At 38.6% G+C, this 10,909-nt stretch overlaps 2 protein-coding genes across 2 annotated transcripts in view; both read right to left on the bottom strand.

Moving 5' to 3' along the window:
* LOC112970113 (gonadotropin-releasing hormone II receptor-like) overlaps positions 1 to 2,920 on the bottom strand; it is a 38,766-nt gene extending 35,846 nt beyond the window's left edge. The window contains exon 1 of the mRNA XM_026074138.1: positions 2,891 to 2,920. The gene's annotated coding sequence lies outside the window, so the exon portion shown is untranslated. The remainder of the gene's footprint in view (positions 1 to 2,890) is intronic.
* Positions 2,921 to 5,182: 2,262 nt separating this feature from the next.
* Positions 5,183 to 10,909, bottom strand: part of MTFMT (mitochondrial methionyl-tRNA formyltransferase) — a 6,822-nt gene continuing 1,095 nt past the window's right edge. The window contains exons 2-9 of the mRNA XM_026073339.1: positions 10,420 to 10,718; positions 9,864 to 9,986; positions 8,664 to 8,766; positions 7,991 to 8,066; positions 7,332 to 7,423; positions 6,679 to 6,760; positions 5,908 to 5,990; positions 5,183 to 5,577 (exon numbers count right to left, since the gene is read on the bottom strand). Of these exons, the coding sequence (XP_025929124.1) occupies positions 5,377 to 5,577; positions 5,908 to 5,990; positions 6,679 to 6,760; positions 7,332 to 7,423; positions 7,991 to 8,066; positions 8,664 to 8,766; positions 9,864 to 9,986; positions 10,420 to 10,718 (1,059 nt within the window). The 3' untranslated portion in view covers positions 5,183 to 5,376. The remainder of the gene's footprint in view (positions 5,578 to 5,907; positions 5,991 to 6,678; positions 6,761 to 7,331; positions 7,424 to 7,990; positions 8,067 to 8,663; positions 8,767 to 9,863; positions 9,987 to 10,419; positions 10,719 to 10,909) is intronic.

Genomic DNA, 10,909 nt, shown 5'->3' with positions numbered 1-10,909 from the left:
CTGCAAGTTTCCCCAAACTGTCCCCCCACTGCAGCTCAACTCTGACTTGGAGGAACAAACTAATCTCTGCGCTCACCAAGTCCCTGAGCTCTCAGGGGAGGCTGCTGACAGATTACAATGGATAACGAGCAAGACAGGTTTCAAACACGGCTGCTTACACACTATTAACAGAAAACAACCTTGGCCCAACGACCACCACACAGTGCTAACACTTCTTCATTACTGATGAGCCACCATTCCAAATCCATTAAGCAAATTTATCTAGGAGAAAAACTAAACAGGTCCTAGCTTCCACCTYGCATAGACAGGTTTTATGCTATAGTTCAGTGTCAATTCCGAATTCTGCAGCTCCTGAACGCTTGTGTTTACAGTCARTGTAGTGCGCAGCATCCTTTCAGCAACCCGAAACGTAAACCACACTCCCACATATCACAAAAGGAGAGCATCAGCTAGAGGAATGCAGGAACACTGTGACTCAGCTCCTCCCTCTGCCTTGGCTTTCAGACCACCAACCTTGAGAAACAGTCTGAAAGAGGAGACATGGCTCCTAAACATCAGTAGGTTAGGCTAATGGCAAAGCATCTTCTATTAAGGTCACATAGTTTCCAACCCTTAGATAAAGCCAATGCCCTATCCCTCCTCCTCTTTTCAACAGAGGAAAAAAATACTGCCTCCCAGAAGCTATCAAGCTGCCAGCAGTCAGGATAAACAACACGAGGAGGGAGATTCTCATCTAGTCTCAACCTTCAAATCATTCACAGATTTTTGTAATCTGCTTTTTGAAAAGGCTCAGGTGTACCTGTAAATATAGTCGCTTACACTTTTTGTTTACTTGTAATTTATTCAGCAGTAAACAGGAATAAAGAAGATTCCTAAGGAGAAGGGGGAGTAGTAGGGTTTCTGATTATGGAACAGATGCATCTAACTGCTAATCATCAGCATATTAGGAAATATCACTCCCCCTATTTACTTGAAACTGAAGATGACATCATCCCTATCCAACACCAGAGCCCTTCTGGTGTTCAAAAGCTTTGAAGGTCTACCAGTAATTTGGCTTCAGGGATCTTAAACTAAGCTTAGTGGATATTGGCCTAGGAATACCTTTGCTACTTCTTCTCTCTCCTGTGAGAGAACAGCTGTTTTATTTCACTAGTATCAATTTTMAATTGCTACGGTGGCTGTGCTTGACCTCAGCAGCGATACTGGGAATTGAATCAGAATGTCTATATTCCAGAGTCAGCCTTGACATGCTGCTCCACACCTCATCAGCAAACGCCCCATTTTTGTTATGYGGGCTCTGCAAAAATAATCATTACCTACTGGGTTAAATCCCTACTGAGCTAGGTGAAGGCAAAGTTTCCAAAGAGGCATTTTGACTAAAAGCTGCCTGGGGAACACCAATTCCCTTTAAAGCTTCTTTACCATGTCATAAATAGTATGCCAAAGATTTTCTCCATAAAAATAAATACATTTTACTCTCTTTTCCTCCATAAAATTATTGGAGTAAAGATGTGCATTTTCACAGCTAGGACATTAACTGTTAATCAAAAAAAACTGTCCAACCTTTGATATCTTACTATATAGAAAGGAATTCTGAGAAGCTTTAAAGCAAATTCTGCACAGATCAAAAAAATTAAATTACATGCACAAATAATGTATCCTGGCTACAACATGATTTAAACATTATTTGGTATTAAAGAACTAACTGAAGACATTGAGCTAGATTTTAATTTCATATTTTGCCCAGCTGACAGTTTTTCCCCTAAAAGAGATGCAGAGAGCACCATCTACTGGGTTGTGACTGTACTTCACTTCCAACTCCCAGAAGACGCATGGAAACTCTTTGCTGTTACTATATGCTTTAGTTAGGACTGAAATTACCACTTGCCAGCAGTGACCAACGAGATTTCACACCAGGTGCAATGCACAACTGTCACCAAGAGATGTAGGAATTGCCCTACAAGTTCTCTCTAATGCTAACATCTAATACAGACATTGCTACGTGTCATTTTGGAGACGCAYGCAAGGCTACGCTGTGCGTACCACTCTGACCAAAAGGTTCTGCTCTGTGAATAACAACAATGCAAAAGACGGGAATAGCATTTTTGCTGAATTCTGAAGTTGCTTCAAAGGATCTTTCTTTGGACCCACACCAGGCTACAGATATATTATAAAAAATATATATATATATGTATATAAAAAAAAAAGCAGTGGAACCATCAAGGAATTTTCTCAAATATCATTCCTACGAACACAGCAGATGAATTAACATTTTGGTCATCTGAAAACTTTTTTGTACATTCTTCATTTCTCTACTAATTCAGCTTCTGACACAATTCATGTGTGAAGCCGGACTTCTAACATACAGCTGGATTAGTGTCAAAAACCTCACTACCTGTTGGGAAGCAGCTTTAAAGAAAGTGTTTTTATCCTCAAACATCCTCACTTTGAAGCATTGGAAACTGATGCCTGTGAGTTTTTTTAAAGAAAATAATAACATTAATAATGAAAAATTCCTAGAAGCTCCAAGTGGGAAAACACAAGGCAAGCTGGCATAAAATCCAGATTGATGATTTCAGTGAGGTAACAAAGACACAAAAAACACCAAACACCTACCATCTACAAAAACAAACAAACAAACAMACACCCCCTATCCACTCTATCAGCATAGGCTGTTATCTAACCTCTCACAGAAAGGCTAATCCGAACAGATTAAAGCAAAACGACATCACAGCCTTCACTTGCAAGTAGCAGATGGGAGGGAGCAAGGCATTAAAATATAACATTTGCTTGAAAACAGCTGTCAATTTTTAAATTTCTGCAGCACAAATCCCACCCTTAAGTCTGCAGTCAAAGTCAAAGGAATTCTCCATAGGGGCCTGACTTTCACCTTACAGTTGTTTCCAGGTTTTGACTCTGATTCACGGGCCTGGAATTCATGTGTTCTGCAAAACCTGTCAGAGGCAAATTAATTATTGGACTAATGGCAAAGAAAGAAAAATACTGCAGCATCTGCTCTAACAGATGCTTCTTTAAAAGCATTTTATCCATGTTATATAACACTTTTTTTCCTGAATTTTGTTTTTTTTACATTGAGTCTCACTCAAGTGTGTAAAACTCCTGCCACCTTGATATAAACCCTGTTCAGAATAAATTCAACACACGACTTCAGCCTTAAATTTCAGACACGAGTCCTTGAAAAGACATGAATGCATTGAAAAGTCTCATCAGCCAAAAGGACATGTGGAAGAGTCTTAAGCACAAAGCGCTGGCATTTATTGATGAGCATGAGGAAAATGGAGCCTTAGTGACAGCCAAGCCTACACAACTTCTGCAATTTTTTTTTTCTTTTAGGTTTCCAAATTTTCGTGATAATTCTGTAAATATGAAGCTAATGGAATGGTGCCTCATCAAGTCTGAATAGCTCCAGTGGCTCTGCTTTTACTTCTCTGGCACTCTGAAAAACTAGAGCTGCTCCAAAGGTCTGCCTGTTTTTTTTTGTTTTGCTGTCACCCTCATAGTGCCACATTACTTCTAAGACAGGAAAAAAAATAGAAAAATAGTCATCAGTTCTGGGGTTCTTCACATGAAATACTCCTCCTTACACCTGCCTGTAAACCAAAGGCAGGCTGAGGAAAAGCTTGGAGCAGATAACTCATCAGGTAAAAACTTCTATCATCAGAGATAAAATACAACAATAGAATATGAATTTTCTGGGTAGATGTCACACAAATATTAGTTGTGACACATATTCTAAGATATGACAACAAAAAAAAGAGAAGGAAGAGATGGCAATCAAAATATAATAAAGGTAGGAAATTGATAGGAAAATTGATAAGAAAAGCTACGTACTATCAACAGCATTTTCAAACTCAGAAGGCCCAAATAAACAACAGGGTGTTCCTAAGAGAACTGGATTAAGAGATCTCCGATTACCAATAAACCCTTTCTAAATCTGAGATTTAGTGAAACTGAATTCCAGCAGACTGAAAAAGTACTGGTAAACTGACACTAGACAAAGAGACCATGCAGGAAGATACAGATAAATGAGCCAGCTGGCAATGACTATTGGGTCAAGCAAAAAAGACAAAAACTCTTGAGTTTCCATGAATCCAGAACAACTGTGCCATTTCAGATGACCAGATTTTTTGAGTCCATTGCAAAGTTGTTCAGGGAGATTATAACAGAAGTGACAAAAATGCAGGTACAGTAGAGTTCTGATGGGGATTCAACTTGTAGTACTACAAGATATTACAACTAAAGAATCAGCAATATGGAATATCAATAAAGTCCATTAGCCAGTTCTTAATCCAATTAATTGAAATTATCTAATAGTGCAACATGGAGGAATTCTCTTTGTATAAGATCAACAGTTTGAGATTATTCAGTATTTCCATCAAGCACCTGAAAGCTGCTTGTCACAGAGTAAAGTTACTGATAGTAAAAGAAAACACTTAACTAAGAATAGAAAGCTAAAAAGGAAAGGCTGATCATATGGAACGACAGACTGCTCAGGAAACCCCACATAGCAAATAAAACTGACAAAGATGCTTGACCAAGGCACACAGCTCCAGGTATGGCATTGTATCAACAGCCTGAGGTCAAATTCCAGTCATAAGCAAGGGACAACTGTGTGTGTTAAGAGTAGTTAACTCTAAGAAAACTATCGTGTGTAGGAAGAGATACTCCATCTGTCGTTTCTGCAGATGCCCCTAGCTAAGGCATAAGTTACTTGTCTCAACATGGGAATACAGGAGTAAAGTTTAAGGGTTCACAAGAACATCAAACTAGACAATCTGAGAGTTTCAGTTAGCATTAAACTCAGAGGTGGAGCAGATATCCTAGACAAATCCCAACTGTTAAATTCACCAGAAAATATTCCACTGATACATATGACAAAGCTATAACTAAAAGACAGAATGGATACTCTTTTGCAAGAAATGCTATCAGTGATGAAGACATCAGACAAATGACTTGCAGTGAAACTGGCTTCTGTCCTTAGGACTCCGCTTTTGTTAAACTATGTAAAAATTAGAGAGAAGCAAGTGATTTTAAAATTTCCAGATTAAAGTAATTGTGTACAATTTATGCTTCAAGAAAGTTACACTGAAACTCCCTCCAAATAAAGTAAAAACATTGTACAAAAATAAATTTATTACCCAACAGCAGAAACAGGAATTTATTCAGTCTTCAGCATTCACAGAGATTCTCTGAAAAAAATGAAGGTTGTCAGAAACCCACAATGAAAACATGCAGGTGATAGCAAGCTCAAACCTTCTGGACAGGAAAACCAAGTTTACTGTTATGAGGTGGGTATTAAAATATTTTATATTACTATTAACTTACGGACATCCTTTTCAACATTTTCAAATACGTTTATTGTTTTGTATCCTGTGCCAATATTTTCCTCTCTTTCAGAGTTTTTTTTGCTGTGTTAAGTTCGAGTGTTTGAAATCTGCATTCCTGATGAACTGTTTTTGAGTTCTGCTGGAACCAAGAGTGCATATATCCATTATAGAAGTCAACTGCTGTAAGTTTCTTCTTTAAGACAACTGTTTTGATTCCAACCCAGCCTTCCTAAAAAACAATAATAAAAATAACTTGGCAGAAGCTCCTTCCAAATTTTAAAAGAATGATCTTTAGCTCTTACTAGGTTGACTATATGTTACAGAACATGTTTTATTTAATGTTATCAAGTTTATATTAGGAGTCAAATTGTCACTTGCAAATGAAAAGCCTGTTAGTTGAAATTAAGAGTTCTTCAAAGTATCAAATAAAAAGACTGATTCTAATCTAAACCAGTTTTGTGGATAATGATAAACAAATAAGACAAAAGTTAACAAGCAAATATTAAAAAAAATTTCATCTTCAGGGCAGTGCATACAAAATAAAGGCAAAAAAACCTACCTTGCAACGAGCTATCAGTGTTTGGGACAGTTTATGGTATAGCAGTGAACCAGGAACAGCTCCATGGTCATTTAACACTTGATCTGAAAACAAAGAGAGACTGTCTTGCATTTTATGTAAATAAGTTAAAAAAAAAAAGTTTGAAGCACTATTACGTCTCTTTGAAACAGGGTAGTTATCTCAAACTGTTATGTTGCTCAAAAATATTCTACTGTTTTCCGTGCTGTATTTTACCCAAATGAGTAGGAGAGAATGAGAACAGGATGGAAGTGACTCATGAACAGCAGTCACTCTCCAGCACTGCTCCCTGTCTCATCCACAAACACTCATCAAGCCCTCCGTACTCTTGTAGATACCGCCAGAGCCCCCAAGGCTCTCAAACTTACAGGCTACTACGGAAAATGATTTCAGCAAGAATACACAGGGATGGCTTCCCTTGTGAGAGATCCTCGGACAATGGCATTAAAAGAGGATCTCCTGACTAATTAGAGGATTAGAATCCCCTAATCTCAGGATTCACAGGACTATGCCTGCTCCTCCTTCAACATCATCACTAAGCTGGAATGTCTTTAAATTCCATCTTACGCTCAGGGTGTAAGAAGTTTCTGTGCCCCAGGATGAGAATATTTGAGGTTGACTTAGTCCTACTGGAGTTTCAGAAATCAGTTATTTAAATAAAATCATTGTCTAGTAAAACTGTGAATGGTCTTCAAGTTAAGTTAAATTCTTGTGGCTTTTTAAACATTAACAGATTAATTTAAAAGTAAATACCAGCAAAACCAGGGATATTATGCACTTCCACAAAATCCAGAAGTTTAACAGTACTACCCTTCCAGAGCGTCTGCAAAGGAAACTGGAAACAGAAGCAGATGACACACTGAGAATATTTTCATGATTTCCAGGTAACTGTCTAGTTTTTTTTCTTATGCAAGATACCTGTGATAATAGCATTAGGGGAAAGTTTAGGTATTAGGTCCAGATAAAAGACTCTTAACTATATCTAGTTTTCCAAGTTCTTCATCGCCTTAACAAGCAAACTACTAGCATGTGCATTCATAAGTTAAGCAACTACCTACAGTAGGTGTTTGATTGCACTATATACTGTTATGCAAAGATAACTTTATAGCATTCCGAAATCCCCTCAAGTGTATCGGAAGATAACTCAGAGCTAAGGAAACAAAACAAAACTATTAAGCTAATTTCAGACTTGGGATCAAGCTCAAGAAAATTCTGCTCAGCTCTAACTCCATCTCTGACACTAAACTGCCCCGGCATTTTAAACAGATTCTAGGTAGAAGCTAAAATAACTAAATAGCCTCTGAGTTTTAGTTATTAGTTAATATATAAACCAAAGACAGACCTGCTGGAGGACAGAAGGACAGGTTAGAAAAAAAAAAAACAAACAAAAAAAGCCGCTGCCTTACCATACTTCCTATGGCACGATGCAGTTGTATTATTTGCACAGCCGTTTGCTCTTCCCATTTTATACAACTCTTAGCTATAGTTATTTTAGGAGCTAGAAAAATAAAACAAGGAAGTAGAAGACTTGATATCTTGTTTTGCACCTTTTTGCAAACAAATAGCTGTACTGACTTTATCCCAGTCAATGGCAGGTTTACAGTCTAGCCATAGGCACCGTATACAGCCACTAGAGAAAAGCAGATTTCTTAAAAGTCTTAAGTTGGCTTATTTATATGCTCTATTCTGAGTTGTCCTCTTATTTACCCGTTGCATTGCAAACTGGTGACTGACGTTTACAAGCACAGCTGAGCGCTTTTGTTAGTGCTGCAAACATAAAGAATAAGAAACTGGCTCAGATTTTGTGACATTGCTAGCCATTTTCGTATTGCATGTGTAACTGGAAAAAACAGTAACGTAGCAAGTCTGAAGAAGAATTCTGAAGCATTCTTCCCTCTGTATGATTTTTTGTTTTTTTAAAGCACAGAAGGCAACGAAGGGACCATATTGAGCAAGATATCTGAAAAATATAACCCAGCACAGCAGGAAGCAACTTAACTTCTCCAGCGGATAAAACAAAAGAAGAAAGTCTGAATGAGTTGCATTAAATATGATATGTACCTACCAAACGTTACCCCTTCTTTTGGTTGCTCTTTTTTATTTTTTAAACTTTCAGGTAAATTTTTCAAAACTCCAATGAGCTGCAAAAAAAAAAAAAATTTGTATAGAATATTAACAAATCTAAGAGTATTAATATTAGACTGTATTTACTGTTATTGGCAATGAACAAAATGTACAAAGCAGTACTTCACTTTCATCAGTGAAACTTTCTTGTGAGCTTTTAGAAATTCCTGTCAGTACATTCACAAGACACATCATACACACAAACACACTAAAGGTATTCGTCCCACTGAATCAAAATTAAAGGACAAATATTGTTTTATGAATGATCTGTTCGCTGACAGCAATCCCATGACAGGAGGAAAGCTGATTTTTAACAAGATGAAAAAGTAGATGTTTACTTCAATGAAATAAGTAACCGCACTGTTTCCATACAAAGTGCCTGGGTTCTTCCTTGGATAGAAATAAAATGACAACATACAGAAGCAACACGGACAGCTTGCCACATACTGCTTAGCTTTCTTCTCTGCAAGGCAAAATGTTCACAAATACCAAGTTTCAGATAACTCTCTTCTTAACACTTGCAGTCAACTCAGAACAAGATTAAAAACAATTTTGTTTACATATATTAAAAGTAAAGCACCAAACAAAAGCGACACTAGCTTGCGTAAATTTACCATGTTTGCACCCATCTTTGATAGTATCACTTCTAGCTCCTTTGCAGTACAGCGAGGAGGAACAGCAAACTCTTCTTGCTTAATAATTGGACCTACATCAAACCTACAAAGGAGAAAGCATACAAATCTACTGGAGGAAAAGCCATAACTAACAGTGCAGAAGTGTACGTTAAATACATTAGCTCAGTTACTAATTACTGTCTTTTTCTATTGAAAATGTTTAAATGTTTAATTCACAAGACAATACAGAGAACAGAACATCAAGTTTATAGAAGCAAAGCTGCGATTGATATATATACACAATTTACAGTTCAGAAGTATAAGATCTCTGAATAAACAACCTGAAGTATTCGAGAGAAATTTCACATGTTCCTGAGATCTATTATCAGACAAGCATGCGACAAAGAAATGACCAAATTCTGATAATGTGTTTTCACAAGCAGCTTTAGCCAGACTCTGCGCTGAAGCTAAAATAGATGATCTCTCCCTTGACCCTAGACAGGCAATTTCTCACCTTCCCTTACACTAACAGTAGGTTACAGGCAACTATAAAGTCTGACAACCAGTTCTTCTCCATAGGGTCATATCAAGCCAAGCCATCTTAGAGAGCAAACAGTCGCACAGCGCTCTGCACACCATCTGCTCCTTGCAATAATGCTATGAATTAGAAGAGAGGAGACCTGGGATTTCTACTGTTAACATCATCAGCAGAGCCTAAACAAGCTGAAGAGACTACTGAAACTGTACCTGAGACCTCTACAATAAAGAGAGGTCCTCTTCAATGTGTTTAAAAATCACTGTAATTTGTTTGGCATTTACTTCAGAAATAAAGTACACATTTTGAGAAGCAGATTACTAGTAAGCAATTTGTACAAAACAGCAGTATTTGATCTACATGACTATTGAACATTTGAATCCATAAAGACTATTCCTTAAAAAATAAGATTTTGATGTAGCAGCCTAGAGGGCAAATTATGTACTCACTCAAATATTGCATTTGTGATGAATCTCAGGTGTTCAGATGAAAGTTTAGAAATTATTTCAAATGCTTAACATTAAACAAACCCTACGCAAATATGAATCTTAAAGAAACTACGGACTGTAAAAAAGTTTTTAAATGATGACTTAAGTGGTGACAATTTAAATTCCCGAGAAGCAAAAATTACAGAGATTTGTTTTGGAAAAGCACATCTAACATACCTTTTTGGTTTGATTTCCATAATTGTCACCCCAGTTACTTTATCACCATGCAGCACTGTGTGGACTATCGGTGCAGGACCACGCCATCGTGGGAGGCAGCTGGGATGGACATTCAGCACACCACTGAATTGAAATATTTCAAAATTAGAATTAGAACAGTAATTGAAACATATATAAATGGGTATGCAACATTTATTATAGTGAAACTACTTCAGAAATTACCTGCTCAGACCTTCTGAAGCGTTACTGTTTTAAATATACGCTTAAAGGAAAATTCATACTACATAACCTTCAGTTTCTCAGTGAGCACAGAAGGGGTGATGAGAGGAAAAGGTAAGCATATTACACTGGATACTCGCATGGATCTCTGTCAACATGTTAAAGAGCAAGAGTAAACCTCACAATGATAGAAGCAAGACTCGAGCTAAGCAGATGAACCCAAGGAAGAAGTTCACCTCAGCTGCTACAAGTCATGCACACAGACTACAGTGACGTTCAAAAGCATAGTCTCATTTCACTAACGAAGCAGTGATAGATATCCTGTCAATTCACTTACTATGGGAACTGCAGAATAAGGTCCTCGCTTAAAAGACGCCCAAACGATGCCACCACACCAACGTCAAACTGCCCCAGAGGTCCCGTGTGCGGCCACTCGTGCGTAGGCAGCTGGAGCTCCCGGGCGCAGCTCCTCACAGGCAGGTCCCCGGGCAGGCGGGAGGGCAGGGTCACAACCTCCAACCTGGACACGAGCGAGCCCTCGCCGGGCTCCCTGAGGCGGACAAGGCACTGAAGACCTGACGCAGGTGGGGAAAGGGAGAGTGGAGGGCTGGGGCCTTCCCACCCCTTGCTGCGCCCCTGCCCCCTTCCACAGGGGGTCCTCTCCCTCGCTTGGGCCCAAGCCCCGTCACTGGCCCCAGCCTCCCACCCCTGCTGTCCCCAACCCCCTTGCCAACTGCAGCCTCCCCCTTTTGGCTCTTGGCCCCCTCAGTAACCCCTTCCCCCCCCCCACCAAAAAAAAACCCAAAACACTGGTTTCAGTGCTTGCC

This window comes from Apteryx rowi, unplaced genomic scaffold (assembly GCF_003343035.1).
Source record: "Apteryx rowi isolate R43461 unplaced genomic scaffold, aptRow1 scaffold_11, whole genome shotgun sequence".
NCBI lineage: Eukaryota > Metazoa > Chordata > Aves > Apterygiformes > Apterygidae > Apteryx > Apteryx rowi.
Note: the sequence above shows the minus strand (reverse complement) of the source record. Positions and strands in the feature narration are given on the sequence as shown.